We start from the raw sequence: 25654 nt of genomic DNA on the forward strand, positions 1-25654 counted from the left end.
AACGTCACCCATTCCCTCTCTCCTGAGATGCTGCCTGACCCGCTGAGTTATTCCAGCTTTTTGTGATACCTTCAATTTGTACCAGCATCTGCAGTTATTTTCCTACACATATTTGTTTAGTGATGTAACTTCTACGACTTTTAACATTATTGCCTAGAGAGAGAGGTATTTTCAGGGACATGCTGCATGTGATCTTTGCTTATAAAGTTTCTCCATACACGTGTGAAGGTAGAGAATTTAATTGGTTGTAATCACTGCTGGGCCTCATTGTTCTGTCTGGGGAGCATTCAGTAAAGGCATGACATTGAGATTGGACATCCTGGGCACTGTCCTTGAAATATTTATTGAAGTAGCTGACACCTGGTAAGTTTATTGTGCGATGCTGAAAACACAACTGCCCAAAAATAAAGTACGGAGATTGTTAGGGAGACTAATGTCATTTTCGAATCTCCAAGGACCTTTTCCAAGCACTGCACAAAGTACGGTATCCTGGCACTTGTTGTGAAGATCAGGTAACACATACTACAATCACATTTCTTAATGACTAGGTTCACATATTATTCCATTCACCACATTTCTAATCAGTGGGACAGGCAGCAACTATGGAGAGAAATGGACAGATACATTTCAGGTCAGGATCCTTCATCAGTCCGATGAAGAGACCTAACCCAAAATATTGTCTGCCCATTTTCCCCCACTTTGTTACCTGATGCTGAATTCTTCAAGCACTTTGTTCCTTGCCCAAGATTCCAACATCCACAGTCCCTTGTGTCTCCAATATCTCTAATATTCACATAAAAGCAATCATTATCAATCAACGGTCTTACCTAATATATGTCCCGCCACACATTGACACAACTAAAGCCACTCCAAAGATAGACACAAAAAGCTGGAGTAACTTGGCGGGACAGGCAGCATCTCTGGACAGAAGGAATGGGTGACGTTTCGGGTCCTAGACCCTTCTTCACCACTCCAACACTTGCATCTCTCAGCTCATACATGCTGTCATCAACTCAACCACAATACAGTAATGTTCTCATTAACAGTCATCTCTCTCTTGCGTTTCTACCTCTCTCTTTCCTTTAAGGAAAGATAGCAAGCAAATTGTGACTGCAGCAGCAAACTATTTCAGGTCTCTATGCCCTAGAGATAAAGTACATTAAGAAAACATGCTGGTGAATTTGAGGTCAGACTATAGTGCATTAATGATCGTGGAAAATGCTCTTGTTTAATCCCCCTGTCATCTCGTCCCCTCCTTCCCTAATCCCTCGTCCACAAATTGATGCAGATTACTTAAACAAGTAACTCTTATTTTTCATGTCAGTCATCAGTGATTTTTGCTCTGTGTTCTCTGTTAATGCAGCTGGTATATCCCACAACCCACTATTAGCAACACACAATAGAGACAGAGAAAGATAGTCTGTCTTTAATTGACTCATTTGGAGTCACCTTTGTCAGATATTTTCTTTGTCTTTTCTGACCCACCCTCACCTTCCCCCCCCCCCCCCAAATTAAAATTAAGCTTTGGTCTCCCACCATCCCCCCTTGCCACCCTGCCGCTCATATCTCTGAGTTTCCCCATTACCCTATTATCCCCTCACCCCTTCTCTGTACCGTTACATTGATATCCCTCCCTCCACCTTTGCAGTTTGCTCATTTTTTCTCTTTATCTGACTAACTTTTGTCTCTATTTCACCTCTAGCCTTTGTCACTACCTTCACCCATCTCCCAATTACCACTCTCCTGTACCACCTATCATTTACCGGGCCTACCTTTTTTTTCCAGCCCCCCCCCCCCCCCCCCCCACCCCCCTTTCCCCAATGCTCTTGCCAATGCCCCATTAATTCAATTCATTTGCTTCAGCATTTAGTGAACGCATGGCATCACCTGTCATTTGGACTGACATGCTTCCAGGTTTAGGATTTCCATAGGGCCAACAGTGGCCTCATTACACTTCATTCATTTCATGTTGTGTCTTCCTTTTTCTGAAGCGTTAAAAGTGAAGCCCTTCATAATCTGTTAAAAAAAAAAATTCCTGTCATTTATCTTCAAGGTTAAGAGTATAGTTTTCAACACAAAACAACGTGGCAGGTTGGCTGGTCAATTCACGTTTGTTCATTTTGTGTTAACAAGATAATATCTCAAATATCCAGATAATGTTATCAATATCACCCCTCAATAAACATTGTTCTTAATGGAAACTCAATGTATTATTGCTTGCAATATATAAAGCTCGCAGGAATTATTTTGTTTCTTTGTATTGAAACATCCTACATAAAAAAGTCATCATAAAGGTATGATTGGAAAGCTTTTTACTATTTGTTTACAAAGAGTATGATAGTCAGAGCACAGCTTGTTCAAGCTGATCTAGATGTCATCTAAGCTAGTCCCATTTGCCTGCACTTGACCCATATCACTCTAAACATTTCTTATCTGTCTACCTGTCCAAATGCCTTTTAAACGTTATTATTGTACCTGCCTCAACAACCTCCTCTGATGGTTTGTTCCATATATGTACCACCGTCTGTGTGAAAAAAATGCCTGTCAGGAAACTACTAAACCTCTTCCCTCACATTCTCGATTCTCCTACACTGGAAAAAAGGCATTCACCCTGTCTATGCCTCTTGTGATTTTATATCCCTCTATAAGGTCTCCAACGCTGAAAGGAATAGAGTCATAGCTTACTCAACCTCTTCCAATAACTCAGTCTCTTGGCCACATTTTTGTAAATCTTTTTTGCATTCTTTTGAGGTTAATGACGTAACAGAAGATCAAAACTGAACAAGTGTGGCCTCATTAATGTCTTGTCCAACGGCAACATAACATCCCAACTTCTATACTCAATGTCCTGACTGATGAAAGCCAGTGCCAAAAGCCTTCTGCTCCACATCTGTGACAACACTTCCAAGGAGTATGTACTTGTAATCCCAGGTTCCTCTGGTTCACAATACTCCCCAGGGCCATACCATTCACTGTGAAAGTCTGACTCTTGTGTGACTTTCCATAATGCAACACCTCACACTTATCCGAATTGAACTCCATGGTCCACTTACCCAGCTGATCAAGATCCCACCGTAATTCTTGATAACCTTCTTCACTGTCTATGGTACCACCTATTTCAGTGTCATCTGCAAACTTACTATGTCAATGTACATTCTCATCCAAATCGTTGCTATAGATGACAAACAACCACAGCCTCATCACTGATCTGTGAGGCACGCAACCAGTCATGAGCCTCCAGTCTGAAAAATAATCTTCTATCATCACCCTCAAGCCAATTGATGCAAATAATACAGAAATGCAGTATTATATCAATTCTACAATTGAAGCCAAATTCTCCTTAAACAAAGTCAGATTTATTCAGTAGCATTCAGTAAGGATTTTTGTATTTTTTTATTATCGAGTTTCCAAAAAGTGGTGAACATGTTCATAAGTGATAGGTGCAGAATTAGGCCATTCGGCCCATCAAGTCTACTCCGCCATGCAATCATGGCTAATCTATCTCTCCCTCCTACCCCCATTCTCCTGCCTTCTCCCCATAACCCCAAACATGTTGTAGCCATTGAATTTCTATTAATCAAAAGACATTTGGAAGTAATTCAGCAAATCGTTTTTATTAAATCAAGAATTTTATTTACAACGAAGTATAGCGCAAAACATCTTTTGTTTAATCAATTAAACAGCAACACAAGGTACTCTAGCATTATGCACTTCATTATGTACAACAGAATGAGACAATACCAAGTCTGCTAAGTTATCTCAGTACACTTTGGAAATATTTTCCATAATAACAGATACTATAGGAAAACATATTACTGTGTTTTAATGTTGTTTCATAGGATATGTGCACTGAAATGCAGAAGCTCAATAATCAACAACAAACATGAGCATTGTGTATTAATTGTTGAACATCCTTAGAATTATAAAGAGTTTACAGTGCAAAAGATTACCATTTAGCTCATAGGTCCATGCTCCCTGGTTAAACATCCTAAAACGAATTTCATTGTTTCATTCTGATCCCAATGCATTGCACTTTGATGTGGTTTAAATAATCTTGACATTGATATGCAAGTGTCTGTACCATTTGCTGTTTATCCTTATCTTGGATGATCCCATACCTAGTTATAAAGAAACATACAATGTATGTTTTCAATACATTTGTGGTTTACTGCACCTCATTGCACAGATTTTCAATCAGTCATGCTTTTGGGCAGTTTCAGAGGCCATGTGCAGATTTATAACACCATTCATGCAAAATTCATGCAATCTGTTCATCCACCTTGGTTCCTTTGGCATGAATCCACACTGTAAATATTAAGCCAAACTTACTGTTCATTTGGCATGTGTGAGTTTTAGTATTATGTTCAACCATTCAGTAATGAATTTCATATGGATTATGTCACATGACTAAGTCTGAGCACATTAAAATATGACATGCTGTCAATCAGCCTTCTTTTATAATATTTGTGAGGCACGATTTAATTAGTTAATCAGTGGTAAGCCAATGTTAGTCTAAGGAGGTTTGGAGGGAGTGAGATGCCTCTAATGATCATGGGATATCAGTTGGGTCAAGTGTTCAGTCCACAAGTATAGTTGTCATTCACTTTAAAGGGAGGTTTTTTTGTGTCCATTCATGTGCATCTCTTTCCAATCTAGAGTGCATCTTTAGGAGCCCACTGTTCATGATATTTGAAATATTAAAATTAAGTGTAGTCTTCAGCCAGATTTATCCTGCCAGGGATCAGAACGCCCTGTTGGCAACAGAAAATATTCCGTGACACAACATTTTAGCAGTAAGCTACATTGAAAAGATTGTCTCAGAAATTCATGTGTTATCTACACAAGCTCAGGAACGTGACGAATGGTTACTTTGGGGTTTTTTAGATACATGTTGAGCAATTACATGTAACACACATTATAGTTAAACTCATTTCTCTTGGATTGTCTTTCCCCTTATATTTAGTCCTTTCTTCCTGCTTCAATGTTCTGGTCTTGAAACTCAACCTAATTATTACTGATTGCTATCTTGTCTTCCTTTTCACTGCTGTGCTTGATTAAATTAAAAATAATAACTCTGCTTTGAATTTCTAAACACATACAGCTGGACAGAAGTATACATGTACTGTACGCCTTTGAGGTAAGGCAGCTGGGAAAGAAGTTCAAATTGATTCCAAATAAATCAAATTTTCATTCATCTGATAATTATTTAGATATTAAATTGAATATAGCTCTATAATAACCATTGATATAATAACCATCCTGATAATATAGTTTGAATCCGAGACACATTCTTACACTTTTTCAAAAATACATGATCCCTGCAGCTGTATTAGGTCATCAACTCAAATTAATTGAATTCATTTCTTTATATCGTGATATTGTTCCATCTTACGTTTTCTGATGTTTTAAGCAAGTTCTAAATCTGCTTAGCTCAGCATTACAAAGAGCGTAAAATACCAAATGTATGATTAGTTAATTGATTAATGTTGATATAAATTAACAGGCAATTTAAAAGATAATTTAAATAACACATACAAATATAAAAAACACAAAGTCAGACACAGAAGACATGACAATTGGCATGTAACCATATTTAAAATTCAATATACTCTGAGTGGTGATTATTAAACTATAAAGTTATTCACAATACTTTATATTTTTTAATAATATCTACATCTGAGATTTACAGCAGGTGTCCAGCAGGTAGCTTGAAATGGAACATATGTATTTCTATTCAACAGTCCTAGTCAACACATCTTGACGTCTTCATTGGCTGAGTTATACCAGCTAAAAGACAGGTGAATCATCAGTCTGGTCTCTATAATAAATTGCACAATATGATTGGTTCGTTATTATCATGCAAATTTTGAATACAAAATTTAATTTCTGAGATATGCATTTTTCTGCAACATATGTTTTATGGTTTAACCAGTAAAAGAAATGTGACAATGACACTCGCATTTCTCTTCATACATGCTTCAATGTTAAGTCTGTAATACAGAAGCATGTAAATGCATAGTGAACGCCACGCAACGCACAAACCAACCCCCTCCCCCATCAAAGCAATCTATACCATGCTGTTTTGGGAAAGCAGCCAACATTATCGAAGAACACCCAACCCTCTCTCCTGTCAGAAGAAGATACATAAACTTAAAAGCACGCACCACCAAACTGAAGAGCAGCATCTTTCCTGCTGTTATTAGATTCTGGAACAACCTCTCATATGCTAGGGATGAATTCCCGATCTTCCAATCTATTTGCAGCTCTTGCACTATTTTTACCTGCATTTTCCCTGTAGCTGTAATACTCTATTCTGCACCCTTCTTATCTTTTCCTTTGCACTATCTGATGTACTTGTGCATGATATAATTTGCATCGATAGCATGCCAAACAAAGTTTTACACTGCATGTTGCTACATGTGCCAATAGTAAACCAGTATCAATACCAGTATCAGTCCAGTTTTAGTCCTTTGGATTGAAAGCATTTTTTTCTGGGCAGCTGCAAGAATATTTTATTTCTTAATGTTGCATTGAATTTTGAAAAAGAAATTCCTATATGCAATTTTATGCTTGCAAAGTTAAAAAAAAAACCATTCCAATCCATTGTTTAATGTGACCCAGTAAGAATGAAAGAACTTGAGCTGATGCTTGCATGCACCTTGGAAGCCAAGCAGCATTGAGTTAAGAAGATCATGCTTTTGTCAAGATCCCTTATCAAAATATTATGTCACATACGATAGCCTTAGAGAATAGGAGTGCATTATCTACATTTTAGAGTTAATAAATTCAAACTATTTATCAACATTAAACATTAAAGTAGCAGTCGTGCTTAATAATAATTTAGCAAACAATGCTCTTTGGTTATAGTAATTAATTGACTCTTGAGATCACATTGTATCAAAATATTCAGGACTATAATCACTTTAAGCATAAATGGAAATGTAATCCACTGTTCTACTAAGTACTTTGAACAGTTGGAAGTCTGAATAAATAGGGTGTAGTAAAACGAAATACATTGGGAAAATTACATTGCAGATATCCATAACCACCTTAATTTACTGAGGGAAAAAAATAAATTTACTTAAACTGAAATAATAAAATATTTTTGCCATTATCACTCCATATAGAGTATACCTATATTTATTTTTTTCAAGATAAATCATGCAATAACAATTGCAAGTTAAAGCAGACAGCATTTTCTTTGGGGAATAAAATCTAATTTCGAGATTTAAGGTCAGAGATTAAGTCAATGGCCTTGTATGCAATAAAGAACATACAAGTATGGGATCCTGAATTAGATTTAGGTCAATCACTAATCATACACATAATAGCCTTAAACCACTGAGGGATATTTATACTTCGACATTTTTTGCAGTTCTTTCTGATGAATGTTGATGGGAAAGGACATTGTGCTGTTTGAATGTAGAACCTACAGAGCCTCAATTATTAGATGGTAGACATAAAATGTTGGAGTAACTCAGCGGGTCAAGGAAACATCTCTGGAGAGAAGGAATGGGTGACGTTTCGGGTCGAGACCCTTCTTCAGACTGATGTCAAGGGGGGGGACAAAGGTAGGATGAAGTCGGAGTCAGGAAGACTAGTGGGAGACCTGGGAAGGGGAGGGGATAGAGAGGGAAAGCAGGGACTATCTGAAGTTAGAGAAGTCAATGTTCATACTGCTGGGGTGTAAACTACCCAAGAGAAATATGAGATGCTGTTCCTCCAATTTGCACTGGGCCTCACTCTGACAATGGAGTAGCCCCAGGACAGAAAGGTCAGATTGGGAATGGGAGGGGGTGTTGAAGTGCTGAGCCACCGGGAGATCAGGTTGTTTAAGACGGACTGAGCGGAGGTGTTGAGAGAAAAGATCGCCGAGCCTGCGCGTGGTTTCGCCAATGTAGAGAAGTTGACATCTGGAACATCGGATACAATAGATGAGGTTGGAATAGGTGCAGGTGAACCTCTGCCTCACCTGGACTGTTTGGGTCCTTGGATGGAGTCGAGGGGGGAGGTAAAGGGACAGGTGTTGCATCTCCTGCAGTTGCAGGGGAAAGTACCTGGGGAGGGGTGGTTTGGGTGGGAAAGGACGAGTGGACCAGGGAATTACGGAGGGAACGGTCTCTGTGGAAAGCAGAAAGGGGTGGAGATGAGAAGATGTGGCCAGTAGTGGGATCCCGTTGGAGGTGGTGGAAATGTTGGAGGATAATTTGTTGTATGCAACAGCTGATGGGGTGGAAGCTGAGGACAAGGGGGACTCTATCCTTGTTACGAATAGGGGGAGGGAAAGCAAGAGTGGAGTTGCGGGATATTGAGGAGACCTCAGTGAGAGCCTCATCTATAATGAAAGAGAGGAACCCCCGTTTCTTAAAGAATGAGGACATCTTCGATGCCCTAGTATGGAACACCTCATCCTGGGCGCAGATACGGCGTAGACGGAGGAATTGGGAGTAGGGGATAGAGTTTTTACAGAAAACAGGGTGTGAAGAAGTGTAGTCAAGATAGCTATGGGAGTCAGTAGGTTTGTAGTAGATGTCGGTCACTAGTCTGTCTCCTGTGATGGAGATGGTGAGATATTAGATACTAGATTACTGTAGTAAAGAGGCAGAAGGGTCAAGAAATAAACGTATGTAACAGAAGACGACTTTGCATTTCAGAGCAGTGACTGTATTTCAGGGCCTTGTTTGGCATATGTCTCATCAGTGTTTAATTCACAGGTTTATGGTGGGAATGATATGTTATCATCAGTGTGCTGACTCATTATAACACGTTACATGATCAGACAAGGTCATAATTTACCCAATGATTTCTGAGAACTATAAAAATTGTAGGATCAAATGCAAACCAAGAGACTGTGCAAATTTCAGGAGATTTCGTTTCTGGAGCTTGATCGACTGGATAATAAATCAAAATACAACGGCACATTTCATAATGAAAATTTGAACCATAAACTCAATTCTCTAAATATATATCAGTTAGATACCACACTTTGATTAAAGCAGTATCACCATTTTTAAAATAATCAGCTAGTAAGATTAATACTGCTCTAAATCTTGTTGCCATAAATTTAATTTCAGATCAATGTTAAATGTTTTTATTTACAGTAGTTCCAACCACATTTTAAAAATAGTATTTCACTTGATTATCTTTAGTAACTGAAAATACTTTTTTTTGACCTTGTGCTGTGACGGAGTTAGTAAATGAGACCAAATGATGTGGCCTTTGCGATATGGAGTTGCTGGTGTGTATCTGACTGTCATTGGCCTGATGTATTATGGTATAATATGCCACATACCTTTACATCAACTACTTTTAAATTCTTATGAAATGAAAATCTGGAATTTAAAATAAAATGAAAAAAGTGCTGAGCAAGTCTAAACACATCCACCAATAACAGCAATTAGTCTCATACCTTTTCAGGTAATGGGGTTTCATTATCTTTAGTTCTTAGTGTTTGAACTGTTTTATTCCTTTCAACCTCACAATGCAGTCAGAAGGCATGTAAGATGCAATTTTATTTGATACAATGGATCTCGTCCAGTTATACTTAATCTACAGATTCTGTTGTTGGCAAGTATTTAAGAAATGAGCATCGTAGATGGAAGAGATCTTTAAAGAGACTTATAAAACAAAAAGCCTCGTCGAAGATTTAATAAATGAATGAGCTTATCTGATTTGCTCTGGGCTGCTGCATCAGTCAGAAAATAGTGGAGAATTATTCTTGGAGTGCTCAATCATGCACAAGAGTGAAAGTAATTAATTTTTGATTCGAATTGGGCTGAACCAATCTGCTGGCAATGTTATCATTTTGAGTGATCATTTGAGAGGATAGCCACAATTTGCCAAGCTAATCATTTATTATGTACGTGGCAGGCTGTATAATCTTGCTTCCTATTTTCAACTGGTCCCTAGTTGAATACAATGCAGTGCACATTATAAAAAGGCAAACGTACCATTATTAAATTAGTTAATATTTCCAATAGGTATTCAGGTAATGTAACCGTTTTAATATTTGTCAAAAAAAAGCTAGACCCTACATTTGTTTATTTGGCTGCCAGTGTCTCTTCTTTGAGTGTTGCCAATGACAAAGGCAGAATCATGATATCTGTGGAGGAACAGAGGAATCGTAGATATCCACAGGGGCGGCAGGGCATTTCGATTGAGTGGTTAAAAATGCATTCATGATGCTTTGTTTTATCAGCTGAGGCATAGAACATAAGAGCAGGGAGTTTATACTGCAACCATACCGAATGGTGTTCGACTGCAACTGGAAATACTGCATACAGTTATGCGCATCATGCTACAGGAAGGGTTTCATTGCACTGGAGAGAGTGTTGAGGAGATTTGCAAGGAAACTGACAGGACTGGAAAACTAATGGAAGGAGGAAAATCTGGATAAGATGGATTATTTTCAATGGAGGAGGTGACTGAGAGGAGAATTAATTGACATGTATTAAATTAGGGGAGGTGTTGAGAGAGTAAATTAATGGTTAAAAAAAGATGAAAGTAATAGGTCGAATGATTAAAGGAGAGGTTTTTAAAAAAAATATTTCCTCCCAATAAATAGATGTCCGGGACACAGCGGAAGAGGCGCAGAAGCACAAGTCCACATTTCAAAAGTACTTGGATGTGTACTTGCAGATCCAGGACCTGCAGTATTGACTACGACTGGAAATTGGGACTAAACTTGGTTGCTTTTTGTCCGGCCACTGCTGACCCAGTGGGAAAGATACCTTGTTCCACGTTGTGAACTTTGTGAGGAAGATGGGCCTCTGCTCTCATTTCAAACGAGCAGATGACCTGTTCTGAACTGCCATTGAATTGTAATTGGAGATTAGGTTGTTGTGTTCTTCCAGCTTACCTCAGGTAATTACCATGGCCTCCTGGAGGGCTACCGCATTATTCATCATTTGACTTCAGGAAATGGTGGGTGAAGGCATGAAGCATTCAAAACCCCAAATAATTTCCTGAAAGGGGTGGAAAACTCAAATTTAAATATATGATAGGTAGACACAAAATGCTGGAGTAACTCAGCGGGACAGGCAGCATCTCTGGAGAGAAGGAATGGGTGATGTTTCGGGTCGAGACCCTTGACTTTTCAACCTGCACACCTGTCTCTGGCACATCATGTTAAGTTCAGAGAACAGAATAAGGCCATTCGGCCCATCAAGTCTACTATGCCATTCAATCATGGCTGACCCATCTTTCCCTCTTAATCCCATTGTCCTGCCTTCTCCCCCCTAACCCCTGACATCCTTACTAATCAAATCCTACACATCTATCTCATCTACTGCAGCAGTGCAGCTTTTTGTCAAGTATTTTGGAAATTCGGTAGACCACCTAGCAAATTATGATGCTCCGTGTCAGATTTCTAGTTCATTATATCAGAGCCATTGGGAGTGAGCTCTGCGTCAAACTGATGGCTTTCTGGACTCCATCCTTCAATTCCAACTCCAGCCACTCCTTTTCTTTTGAATGTCAGTTTCACTCCAAGCCTCCGCTCTCTGGTGTGATGAGTAATGATTGTGACACCCACTGCGGTGCTGACACATTTGCAGATCCCAAACTGCATGCAAACATTCCTCAATACAAGTAAACCTCGAGCAATGTGAGACCATTACACCAGTGCATTATAGGTAGTTTTTCATCCCATCAGGATGCTTATAAATATATATGACAGTGCGTCCCATGTTTATCCTAAGTGATATTTAATTCTAGCATCACTTCTGGGGGCAAGTGCAATTTTTAAAACCTGGCTCTGCCCCTGTTCATAGTAGTGTGTTGGGTGGTTTGTCTAAACGATTTCCCATAACTTTCTTGCTACACATTTTTGACTATGTGATATTTTTGCCTGATGATATATTAACCCAGAAAAATGCCAGAAACACTCAGCAGGTCAAGTAACATGTGTGGAAAACAAAATTAAGTGCATGTTTCAATTTGAAGTCCCTTCAACAGTACATGGGAGTTTGACCTGAAATAATGAGTGTTTCTCTTTCCAAAAATGCCACCTGACCTGCTGTGGGTTCACAGTAATTTTTTGGCTTTCGAACAGATTTATAATATATTTGCTGATGTTGATTTTCAATATATGAATATGGTCCTATTCACCTATTAACTCCAAAATACTGTGAATTATTTAAATGCCATTAATTAACATTGAATTAATCTACTGAATCCTTATTACACAGAACTTCTTCTTTTTGTAAATCCTTTGAGGGCAGACAAACTATGAAGTCCTGAAGACACTGAGCTAATGGTGGACCTGTGGAGATTACACACACACCCATTGGTAAAGGTCTCTGGAAGCCTATTTGGAGACGCATCGCTCTGTTCGATGCAAGTGTCAGACGTTGATATGTCTCTGGGGATGATCATTGGTATTGAATAATGCAATTTTTCCCGACTCTTATACCAGAGACATGAACACATGGAGTGAAAATGAAGAACTTCTGCGTACATGTTCCGGAAGTTGCCAGAGGTTTCTGTTGTGCGGATGGTAGTTTGTCCATTTCTTCTGAGCAATGCTTTCTGCTCTGCATCCCGTTTTTCATCTTCTGAGTTCATCGTCATGAACCTCAGAACCACCAGGTTGAGGAAAGCTCCAACAACTGTCAGCCCCGTCAAAATGTAGACAAAGCTGAACGCCACATAGTGGGGGTTCGTTTGAAGAGCGTCGTGTTTCTGCAGAGCTACATAGTCCCCAAAACCAATGGTGGTGAGTGTGATGAAGCAATAGTAATATGCATGGAAAAAGGTCCAATCCTCATAATATGAGAATGCAGCAGCCCCGATGCATAGGGTGCTAATGCAGGAGAAAAAGCCAATGATGACCATGTTTGCCATGGAGACTTCTGTTCGTTTCATTCTCAGGCACTTCTTGATTCTGTGTAGGAGATACTTGACAAATGTATTGATTCTCTCTCCCATGCTCTGAAACATGACCAGGGTGAGTGGAATCCCGAGCAAGGCGTAAAACATGCAGAAAATCTTCCCTCCATCTGTGCTTGGTGCAGCATGGCCATATCCTGTCAAAGAGAAAGTACATCATCAACTTCCATTTGTTATCCTTTTGGGATTTATTATCAATAGTGAATACTTCTATTGCATTAGTCGGGAATCTTGGCACTGAGGCACACAATTGCATTTTTATCACACAGTTATTTCCAAGAATATTAAATATGACATTTCTTTTGGAATTTTATTGAGCAATCAATTTGGAGTACAAAACAGGGGACCACTGCATGTTAACTAACTGCTGGCAATTGGAAACAGAAAATTATTGATCACATAGAATATGATTTCGAAGAATTGCACGAACTATTTAAGTACATCAATAGATTAACATATTTAAATTTAACTTTATTTACCATGATTCAGAGGTAGAAACGTTCATATTTAAAGACAGTGTTGTGATAATTATGTAAAAGAGTATCAATACACTGCAGAATTTTTTTCCGCAAGGCATTAACTTTGAAGAGTGACAATATGCTGACCAGTAATAAGCAAATCTATCCACATGACAACCTGGTGCAAACCTCATAAATCTCCAGTAAGATAGGAGATTAAAAAGAAATTGTTCTTAAGAGTCATACAAAGTAGAAACATAGCCTATGGCCCACCTTGTTCATGCTAACCATCAAGTAGCTCTCTACAGAGACACAAGGAACTGCAGATGCTGGTTTACAAAAAAAGGACACACTGTGCGGAAGTAACTCAGCGGGTCAGACAGCGTCTCTTGAGAAAATGGATAGGTGATGCTTTGGATCAGGACCCTTCTTCAGACTTAAGTGTGTTTTCTGAAATAAGGTGCCGACCTTTCTTCTGAAGAAGGGTCCCGACCCGAAATGCACCTATCCATGTTCTCCAGAAATGCTACCTGACCCGCTGGGTTTCTTGAATATTAAAGAGTGTACTGCCTCCGTCATCTTTCTGGGCAGTGCATTCCAGACCGCAACCACTCTCTTGGTGAAAAGTTTCTTCCTCAGATCTCCTCTAAATCACTTACTTCTCAATTAAGATCTATGCTCTGGTCTGTCATGGGAAAAAAATTTTTTGTAACTATCTACCCAGTTCTATCAGGGTCCATGTAATATATTACAAAAGAAGCAAATATTAATTTGAGAGCTTTATTAAAGTTGATCCTCGAGCTGCTGTTTGCCAGCAGTTCGTTTGGAACTGCCAGCTGCTCTGGCCCATTAAAAACATAGCTGGATTTTCTTTCCGAAGAAACACTGCGAAGTACATGGGAAATTCCATGATACAAGACGTCCGTCAGTAAGTTCTCTGACACGCAGTAAAAGGAGGAAATTGATTTTACAGGGTGCAATTTATAAGTACTGAAATCCATGAATAAACTCTTACATTTGGCCGGCCAGGCCCATTGACTTCCCCTATTGTGATCCTCACCAGATCCTGCATGGATCATTCAGGATCCTTCCGGATTAATTCATGGCTCCACTGGCAATTCCTGCCACTAGATTCTGTGCATCTCACACTAGACTGCAGCACCCAGTAGCCGATATAACCTCCCATTTTATGCCATTTGAAGTTTTGCTCATCCTTCACTTTTGGAGTGATGCAATGGGATATCAGGTTGATTGACTTTGTTCATCATCATCATAATCATCAACCCTTTCCATCTCCTATCCTTCAGTTTTGAACTTTCTTATCCTCCTGTTCCTATATCCTGGTGAAATACCTCATCTGTAGTTGGTTGAAATCATTCAAATCAGGTAAATCATCCTGCAGAAACTGAATCTCTGCAGAGATTAATGATCTCGAACAAACATATTGCCAACAAGCAAAATGGCACAATGGGGAAAAACAGCAAGGGTGAAAGAAATTGAGATTCGAGTCAGGAAAAGAAACAAGACCTGGGTCAGGTATAAAAGGTAGGCGGATAAAACGTTCCCATGCTGCATGACTCCATGATACTATGACAAAGCTAACTGTTTAATGGAAGCGGTATGGTTTACTTAAGCTGTTCTATGTCAGTGGGGTGATTTTCTGACTCACAGTTGAGAGAAGGAAATTCTGCTTATATGGGACACACCTTGAAAAATCACAGTGGTCTTGCTATTATTTTCCATTTGTTGAACTTATTGAAAAGATTACAGTTAGAACTCTACAATCAGAGGCCCCTTAAACTTTTTCTGAAACTCTTGCTTTCGGATTAAGTCCATGTTGCCATCTAATTTATTTCCACTCATCTGACAGGCTTTTTAATTGATATTGATTAACAACTTTGATGGCCAAAACCTGAGGGCAACATTGCTGACCATAGTAAAAAAAAATCATATAACAGTCAATTAAAAAAAAAAAAGAAAGCAAAGGGGAGGGAAGAGCATCAACAGAGGTGTTTTTAATCGGATCAATCTTATCTACTGAAAAGAACTTGTATTTGTGTGAGAGGAAATTGTATTTGTGTAATAGCTCAGAAAGGTGACCTTTAGAATAGTAAAAATATTTGATCTAAAAGACCATTAGATTTATTTCTGCACTGGAAAATCTTAATTTACTGTTAATATAATGTTAATTTACTTTTTCTTGTTCTTCAAAACACTGAATCCTTAAGTGTTATGAAAGTGGCTTAGGAAAATGGAGTTTCATACTTTCCATGCTTCTAAAATTTCTACTCGGTGCTGAAAAGAACATGATGCTAAGACACTCAAATAACAGAATTGTTCTTTGCTGTGTCAAGCCACATTGTTGGAAGAGTCTACATTTAACCTGATCATCTATTCCCCACAGTGGAGTTTCTCACATAGATTTTTGTTTCATTCATGAGAAAGTACAATTTAAGCAGTACATGTAAATATATATTTTCTGATAAATAATACAATTCCAAGCACACAATTAAAATCTTATTGGTGAATGGCATGGCTATGTTACTGGATAATAATTCAGCAGGGTGGATTAATTATCTGGTGACACAGGTTCAAACCCTTCCACAGTTGCTCAACCACTAGTAATCGCGCCGTGCTTTTTGATACATTTGAGATAGCTCTGCGGGTCACCCTCACAATGTTTGTGGAAGTTGCACATTGAGAACTTCAATTGCAAGGGCCACTGAAATGTTGTTGAGTGTTCTTGTACAATACCATACTGAATCCTTTCAGAGATGTCAGTGTGTAGCCCAGCAGGTGAGCCAACGCTTAAGAAGATCTACATCAATACAAGTAGTATTCTTCCAGTTATAAGAAAATGTTACAACTCAAATGAATGGATGGATGCTGCGTTGATGGGAGAAGGGTCAGAGGAGCCTGGGTTGCATTTCTCATTGGTTGATATGTTGCTGTTGTAAGTGGCCAAAGAAGCCATCCGAGACTACATGCAGGAAGTTGCCAAGAGGAAACTTCCTGACAGGAATTTCCAAAGGAGTTGTATATAAGGACGAAGTCAAGGACATCACAAAGTAGGTGCTGGTTATTCCAAAGGAAGAGCAAATAGTCAAAGGTTGTAGTACACCTTGGTGCCAACAAGGTTGGTGATGATGTCCTGCAGCAAGAATTTGGGGAGCTAAATCGCAGATTAAAGAGCAGGAAATCTTAAATTCTAGCTTTTGGATTAGTCTGGTGCCTCGTGTTGATGAGTTTAGAAAACTAGAGGATAGATCAGATGAATGTGTGACCCAAGAGTTGATGACGGAGGGAGAGTTTTAGATTTCAGTATCATGAGGACTGTTTCTAGTGAAGGTGAAACCTCTGGAGAGTTCCACTTGAACTGGAATGGGAGCAACATTCTTGAAGGGAGATAGACACAAAATGCTGGAGTAACTCAGCGGGACAGGCAGCATTCAGACTGAAGGGTCTCGACCTGAAACGTCGCCCATTCCTTCTCTCCAGAGATGCTGCCTGTCCCGCTGAGTTACTCCAGTCTATCTTCGATTTAAACCAGCATCTGCAGTTCTTTCCTGCACATTCTTGGAGGGGCCTTTGGGACAGGTTTCAATTAATTTTGACCATAGAGTGGGTGTACATTTTTGGGGAAGAGGTGCAATCAACTATAGAAGAAAATCCAAGTCAGCCCAGCATGCAAGATTACGAAGGCATTATAAAGAATGTTGGAAGAATACAAGGTTAAATTTCCTCTGCTGTGATGCAAGTAAGGCAGATTAACTGAGGCCATTAATTAACACATGGTAATGCAATATAATTATCACAGAGATATAGTTGAGAGGACAGGACGGGCTACTAAACCTTCCAGAATATCGAATCTTCAGGTATGAAAGGGGGCCGTATAAAGGACTGGTTGACAAAATTGATTAAGGAGTCCATTCCTGCAGTTCTGCGGGAGGATAATTTGAAGGTTCTTCAGATGATGCAAAATGAATATAGTTTAGAAACAAAGAAATCATTACCTTGCTGTGGGTTTACTAAAGCCTCCCAACAATCAGAAGGAAACAGAGAAGCAAATTTGTCGGCAAATCCCTGTGATGCGTTGGAGTAAGAAGGTGATAATAGTAGAGGATTTTAAATTCCCCAACATTAACTTGGATCGCCTGAGTGTGAAAAGTGTAGAGGAGATGTAATTATCAAAATGCACCCAGGAGGGCTTTTTGAACCAATACTAAGATAGTCTGGCTCCTGAAGGTGAGTACTACCGGTCTGAATCTTAGCAAATGCAGCCAAGCAAGTGGCTGGTGTAGCGCTGGAGAGATCAGTTTGGAGAGAGCGACTGTGAGTTTCTGCACATTTTTAGATATATATAGAAAAAGATAAAAATTGATCTGGGAATTAAGGTCCTGACCTGGTGGAAGGGCGTTATCAATACCACAAAATAGCCATAATAGATCAAGAGCAGCTACTTGGATATGAGAACTAGAAGTCGTTGAAAGGTGAAACTGTGGGAGTTCAAGGCCAATGTGTTCACTTAAGGTTGAAGATAAGGGCAATAAATCTAAAGAACTCTGGAATTCAAGGGATATTAAAGGCTGGATAGAATTAAATAAGGAAGCTTAAGACAGGAATAGATGACTAAAAAACGGTATAGGCCTGACAGTATAATAAGTATACATAGAAAAGGACAGCACGTGAACAGGCCCTTCAGCCACAATATGTGTGCCAAACAAGATGCCAAGATAAACTAATCTCATCTACCTGCAATGCTCAAAACCCCTCCACTCCCCTGAATATCCATGTGCCTATCTAAAAGCCTCTTAAACACCATGAGTGTATTTGTATCATATGTTAAGTACTGTACTTAAAATAAAGAGGGCAAAGAGGGGTCATGAAGGTTCCTAGAGAAAGTGTAGGGCCTATTTGGGAAAAAGGACAATTGTGTATGGATCTGGAGGATGTACCTTGAAGTCTCATAATGAATACTTCTCAGGCTTTGTAATCTTTGTAATGATAGACAGATATCGTAATCAAAAAAATCAGGGAGGAAGGTGGTGAAATTTCCAACAAGCACTCGTGTTTGCAAGTTGTTGAAAGCTGCTGGCCTGTTAACTCAATGACTTGAGTGCCTAGAAGTCTAGCAAATGGGATTAGTATAAATTGGTACATAATCGTCGACATAATGGTTGCTAACCATTTTAGCTCCATTTCCTTGACCTGACTTTTCTGTCCTGGGCCTCCTCCAGGGAAAAAGTACAAACTCCGTACAGACAGCAACTGTAGTCTGGATCGAACCCGGGTCTCTGGTGCTGTAAGGCAGCAACTTTACCGCTGCACCACCATGCCGCCCAGGTGAAGGCCAAGGCAGGTAGGATTAAGGAACCATGGACGATGAGAGAAATTGATGCTCTAATCAGGAGGATTGGAGGCCAGTGATTAGCGGTGTGCCTCAGGGATCGATGCTGCCTTACGATCGGTGCAGGGCCCATTGCTGTTTGTCATTTACATCAATTATTTGGATGAGAATGTAAAGGGCATGATTAGTAAATTTGCAAATGACACTAAAATAGGTTATATCGTAGATAATGAAGATGGTTACCAAGCTTAACAGAAGGATCTTTATCAGCTGGGCATGTGTGTCGAGGAATCGCTAATGATCTAATTCTGACGAGGGTCAGATGTTGCATTTTGGGAAGTATAACCAGGGCAGGAGCTTCACAATGAATGATAGAGTCTAGGGATCTAGGAGTACAGGTACATCATTCACTGAATAGTAGGGTGGTGAAGAAGGCTTTGGTCAATGTCCATGATTTGGATAAGAGTGTACAAGGCATGGTTAGTAAGTTTGTAAGTGACACTATAAGTGATGTACTGAGCAGGAATACTATTGCATCCCAATGATTCCTTGGATGCCATTTGTTGCCAAAGACATGGGGTCATGTACTATTGTACAACCATAATACCCAGTTCCTCCCTGGTGTCCTTCTCATAATCCTCTCCCCTTATTTTATGTGTTCAGACTATTTGATGAGCTGTACTTTAGTTGTTAAACTTTAGATAAACAAAGACATAGTCCTTGCCATCCATCATAAACCCAATCACCACAATACCAATTCACCCCATTCCATGAGAAATGTCATTAATTAGAAAATATTATTTGGAAGAAAACGCACAAAACTGCAGATGCCAAAAAGTATCTGCTGGAGGAACTCAATGGGCCAGGCAGCACCTGGGGGGAGGGGAGGGGGGGTCAATATTATTTGTAACCTTGAATCTCATTTGATCCTGAGCTAAGTTTCAGATCGCATGTCTGTTCCATTACAAAGAACAGTAATTTCCTCCACTGTAATGTAGCATGCTTCTATCTTATCTCAGCCCATCTTCTGCTACATGCCTCTCATTATTTCTTAATTTAACTATTCCAATATTCGGACTGATTTTCTATTCTCCAAACATTGCCCCTAAAGTATGCACAGGCAGGTGGAGGGAGCAGCACGACTCGAGCCTCACACATTCCCTGCCATTATTTTCAAACATTGAATATGTTCACGCTTGCATGTGTATTCTTAGGGGATTAACATGCCCTGACATTAGCAGACAAACTTAAATTCGAGTACATTAATTTTCTAATTCTTCAAAATTCTGCTGCCGTACATTATGCTAACATAAGTAGTTCATCTCTCATCTCTAGTTGGTTCACATTTGCTCACTGCATCAGTGCCTCAAATACTAAATTCTTACCTGAATGTTGTATCATTATATAATCTGCCCTATCCCTATAACCTTCTTTTGCCTTATAGCTGTTTGAAAACTGTTGATTCCTTCATCTCTGGTTCTTGTTGGGCCCCCATTCCCTTCATCCTCACAGCAGTGGCAATGATCTCTAAACCTTAAATCCTGCAACTCTCTCCATAATCAATTCTGTCTCTTTCTGTTCTTTGACTTTCCTTAAAACACTCTCTTTTGCAAAACTTCTAATCATCCCTGACATCCCCTTCTGCGCTTCATGTCAATTTCTGCCATATTATGTTTCTGAGAAGTGCCTTGGGACATTGTTCTACATTGAACCATAATTTGTTAATACAGTTACTGTTGCTAAGCAAAGGTAAAGGGAATCTAATAATAAAATAAATCAGTGGCTCCACTAATATCTTGTGAATTTAAATTGGCAAACATAGTAGTATTGAAATACATAAGGATTAACAATTTTTTTTCTAAAATAATTTACCGGCATCTTTACATGTTAAAATAGAGAGTATGTGCATGATGAATACATATACTGCCAATTCCCCTTCAAGTGTTACATTATTTATAGAATAGACAGCTGGCAGTAAGTTGTAAGGCAGCAGTAATTCAATTAGATGGTTCTGATGATGTCATCAATAGACTAAATGTTTTGTGGCTTTACATTATCCGACAAACGCTAAAAAATAAATTGTTCCTAATGCTATCGACAGACAATTTGCTATTTCCTATAACATATGATGTATTTTAACTTATTGTGTGTATTTGATTTACTGTACTTTGAACCATTATGTAGTTGCCAAGGAAATGGAACAGAACTGATGCTGACATTACCCCAGTGCTTTATGGCAGGATGTGATTAACGCATCACCAGACTACCCAGTAATAAACTTCAGCCTTTTATATTACAGAACAGTTTTTTTTTAATGGCACAATATTACCTACAAAGTCTCAAAACAATTCACTGAAATTTGAGGAAGTCTTCCTGAGGATTATATAAATATCTGGCATTCTGTGCAGAAGGTAAACAGATGTGTAGGATTGCCATTTTCCATAAAATACCAGGACAGCATTGTCATATATTTCACCCCAGGACAGCATTGTTATATATTTCACATATTGTACAAGTGAAGGAGTAAATAAAAGGAAGCACAATGCTGAGCAGATAAATTGAAATGATACTAATGGATGAAGACAGTTAAATATTGAAAGGAAATGTACAGCAACATAGTAATTAGGTTACTGGAATGGTAATCCACTGGTTTAGAGTCATGATTGGTGATATGGTTCAAATCTGACCATGACAGATGGGAAATTTGTTCAGTTAATAATTTGGAATAAAAAGCTTGCATCAGTAATGCTTGTGATAAACAAAAAACAATCTGGTTCGGTAATTCTTTTTAAATAATGGAACCTGTCACTGTTACGCAGACTGGCCTTTGTGTGATTCCAGAGCTATGGCAATGTGATTGAATCCAAACTGCCCTCTGAAATGACTCAGCAAGTCACTCGATTGCTCGAAGCTTCTACGACGAGACATTATAAAAAATAATACTGGATGGACATGCTGCCAGTGACCTTGACACTGAATTCTGAAGGGATAAAGGAACATTCAGCCCTGTCAATCCAGAGAGTCACAACCTGGAGGCTCTGGAGATCTGGTTTTTAACTGTGGGAGATGTCCCATAGTCAAGAAGTAGCTATACATAGGATCAAGCTTTTCTGCCAATGGCCAATCTTGATCTGAGACTCCCAGTAGACTCATAAGTGCCCTTGTGTCATAGAACTACTTAAATTTTCATTGCACCCATCACATCCGTGCCTGGAAAAAAATTCTATCTGATGTCTTCCAGTACCAGACTCATAACACTGCAGATAATGGGTCTTGAAGTACATGTTTTGGTGAGGGTTGGAGGTACAGAGGTATTTGGCAATCGTGTTGAAAATGAGCACATTGGGTGGGACATACAATGGTTTAGCACGACAGTTACTGTGGACATTTACCATCATCCTCGGTGGTGGGGGGAAGATGTGGAACTAAGCTACGTGTGGTTAAGAGACAATGACCTTGGAGGCTTTGGAGGGAAGAGGTCCAGAGTGAATGAGGCCAGCAGTGTGATATTTAGTGGTGCGATCGAAAAATATGAGGAAAAGTTCAGAGAACTGCCATTCGGATTCTGCAAGGTTGATGGCAGTTCACCAGGCAGCACCAGCTTTGTCTTTAATTTAAAAAAATCCGGAATCACTCAGCATATCATGCAACATCTGTGGAAAGAGAAACACTTAACCATTAGTCAGAGACTTTTCATCCAAACTGAGAAAGGGAGAAAAAACAAATTAGTTTTCAGTAGCTGAGAAGGTGGAGGAGGGGACGGGTAGAGTAAAGAAAATATTTCTGATAGGTTTAGACCAAAGGAGTTAATGGAGCTTAGGAACAGCAAGTAAGATCAGCTTGTGCTTATTTTTCAGTGTAATGTGTTGTTAACAGCAAGGTTGTAGGACATTCAGCAGGCCAAACAACAACAATGGAAAATAGTACAGAGTTTGTATGTTCTCCCTGTGACCAGCGTGGGTTTTCTCCGGGTGCTCCGGTTTCCTCTCACTTTTCAAAGACATGCAGGGTTGTAGGATAATTGGCTTCCATAAATTCCCCCTACTGTGTAAGATGCAAAACTGAGATAATGGGTGGTCGGTGTGGACTCGGTAGGCCGACGGGCTTGTTTCCACGCTGTATCTCTAAACTTAAAGAAGATCTGAGCCAAAATGATGGCAGGTATGAATGGCCAGTTCTATTACAAAAGGGAAAAATTATTTAAAGATTAAATTTTTAAGTGTGTATTAAGGAGGGGGTTATGGCAGTCTGTGGAGTGGTATGCTCCTTCTGTCAGATTTGGGAAATCAGGGAGCTCCATATAGACAGATCCTGTAGCAAGGATCAAATCCGGATCTCTGGTCTGTAAGGCGGCAACTCTACCGCTGTGTCACTGTGCACGCTGCATTCTGAAAGGAGAGCGTGAACAGCCAAAGGTTGAGGTTCATATTGATACCAATGATATCAGTAACAAGGGAGATGAGGTCCTGCAAAGGGAATTTAGAGAGTTAGGTAATAGGTAAAAAAAACAGGTTGCTATCTTAGGATTACTACCCCTGCCACCAGTTAGTAAGGAAAGACATAGAAAGGCAGTGCAGTTCAATAAATGGCTAAGGAGCTGGTGCAGGAGGGAGTGCTTCAAATATAGGAATCAATGGGCTCTCTTCCAGGTAAGATGGGATCTGTACAAGAGAGATGGGATGCACCAGGACTGGAGGAGAACCAATATCACCAAAGGGAGGTTTCCTAGAGCTACTCAGGCAGGTTTAAACTTGGGTGGAAGTGGGGTGGGAATCAGAGCAGCAGGTCAGCAAGCATAGAGACTGACGGGAAGGTAGTGGTTCTGACAAGTAAGTCTGAAAGGAAGGATAGGCGAGGACAGGTTAATTAACATGGAGAGATTAACAGGCTCAAGTGTGTTTCTTTCAATAAGGGTAAAACAGATGAGCTTAGAACCAGACCAATGCATGGAACTATAGTGTTGTGGAGCTATTACAGAGACTTGATTGCAAGAGGGACAGGACTGGCAGCTCAACATTTCAGGGTTAATGGTCCTCTCATCAGTCAGCTTGCGTTCCTAACCTCCCATGTACGTCATTGGAGATCTTTAAACTATCATGAATTAGTTTTTTTATCTTGCACTAAATGTTGTACCCTTTATCCTTTATCTGTACACTGTGGATGTCTCGATTGTAATCATGTATAGTCTTTTCTTTGACTTGAAAGCATGCAAAAAAAAGCTTTTCACTGTACCTCAGTACATGTGACAATAATAATAAACTAAGCTAAATAAAGAGGGAGGTAAAAGACATGGAAAAGTTGCATCTACTGAGGCAATATGGGGAGAAGGTCAAACATAAGAAAGGTGCAATCATTCTGATCGGATTAAACTATTGGCCTGCCAATACCCAGATGCTACTTGCCAGAGTTTCGACATCTCCACCTCTCATTTCCAGGTTTTTCCCCCGACCCCATCAGTCTGAAGAAGGGACCCGACCCAAAAGGTCATCTCTCCATTCCCTCCACAGATGCTGCCTGACCCACTAAGTCCCTCCAGCACTTTTGGTTTTTTTTATGCTAGAAGACAACCTTGATTCAATGCTGAATGTGGAAGGGAACCACACCAGATGTAGCTAAGGTGAGATTCCAACCCCTTGAAGTTACAACACAGAATCATAAATTTATTAAAACAATGGAAGATGCTTAAATGGCCCATTAGTTTACTCTTTATTAAGTAATCCAGTAAGTCCTATTCTCTATCCATTCCCTGGAAATTATATTCACCCAAGCACGGTAGCGCAGCGGTAGAGTTGCCGCTTTACAGCGAATGCAGCGCCGGAGACTCAGGTTCGATCCTGACTACGGGTGCTGCACTGTAAGGAGTTTGTACGTTCTCCCCGTGACCTGCGTGGGTTTTCTCCGAGATCTTCGGTTTCCTCCCACACTCCAAAGACGTACAGGTATGTAGGTTAATTGGCTGGGTAAATGTAAAAATTGTCCCTAGTGGGTGTAGGATAGTGTTAATGTGCGGGGATCGCTGGGCGGCACGGACTTGGAGGGCCGAAAAGGCCTGTTTCCGGCTGTATATATATGATATGATATGATATGATAATTCCTTTCTGAAAGCCCTGGACTTATACAATAATTGTATTTGGTGTTGTAATCTAGAAGCATACTTATGATGTCAGGAATTTATATTCTTTACCTATCAACCTCCTAACATGCTCTGTCGTTTTCCAAGATTTATGGATCTGTATACCAATCCTTTTGTTCTTACACTGTTTAGAACTGTAACAGTTGGACTATAATGTATTGATTGTTTCTTTCTGCAGAACTGTGTTATTTCACACTTCTCTGCAGTGTATTGAACTTGCTTCTTGTCTGTCCATTTTGCCTGCCCATCCGTTTCCTTACAAAGAGAAAGCAATTTTTCATTGTCCAAGCCCTACCTTCACTTTTCAAGGGGAACATTGACCATGCGTTTAATTAATTTTAGATGCTGAACACTTTCACAGCAACCAGCTCTTTCTTTTTACAAACCTCACAGCTAGTCAGTAAATAGCTACTTGCAGTGAAGTACGCAAATGGATATGTGGAATCAGAACTGTACACAATAGCAGGGCTAATCAACAAGAGCAGACGGACAATTAATAGTATCCACAATGCGATGGGACATTTGGGCAGATGTAAATGCTCATCATTTCATTTGATCAGCTGTCACGTGGTCTCAATTGAAATTGCAGTCAATCCTCCAACACCATTTCTCCTTTAGTGCATCCGTGCGTACAATTACAGACTTAACATCATTCTTTGCCAGCTGCACTCATGGTCCCACTGCTCCCACAAAATCTCTGCAACAGAAAGAGCACAATATAAAGATGTACTTGAAGCAGATATATCAATCATACTCCTTCCAGGGTTCATCTTCCAACAATCATTTTTAAAAAAAAGATAGATATTGAGTGTGAAATGCAGTAATGAT

At 39.6% G+C, this 25654-nt stretch overlaps 1 protein-coding gene across 2 annotated transcripts in view; it reads right to left on the reverse strand.

The window, feature by feature from the left end:
* Positions 1–3657: 3657 nt before the first annotated feature.
* kcnk3a (potassium channel, subfamily K, member 3a) overlaps positions 3658–25654 on the reverse strand; it is a 74410-nt gene continuing 52413 nt past the window's right edge. The window contains exons 2-3 of one of the 2 annotated variants that reach the window (XM_078399657.1): positions 12458–13025; positions 3658–5818 (exon numbers count right to left, since the gene is read on the reverse strand). In XM_078399657.1, the coding sequence (XP_078255783.1) occupies positions 5788–5818; positions 12458–13025 (599 nt within the window). In that variant the 3' untranslated portion in view covers positions 3658–5787. Of the gene's footprint in view, positions 13026–25654 lie in introns of both variants that reach the window. The other variant, XM_078399656.1, reaches the window with a different exon arrangement.

Source organism: Rhinoraja longicauda, chromosome 5 (genome assembly GCF_053455715.1).
Source record: "Rhinoraja longicauda isolate Sanriku21f chromosome 5, sRhiLon1.1, whole genome shotgun sequence".
NCBI classification, from domain to species: Eukaryota; Metazoa; Chordata; class Chondrichthyes; order Rajiformes; family Arhynchobatidae; genus Rhinoraja; species Rhinoraja longicauda.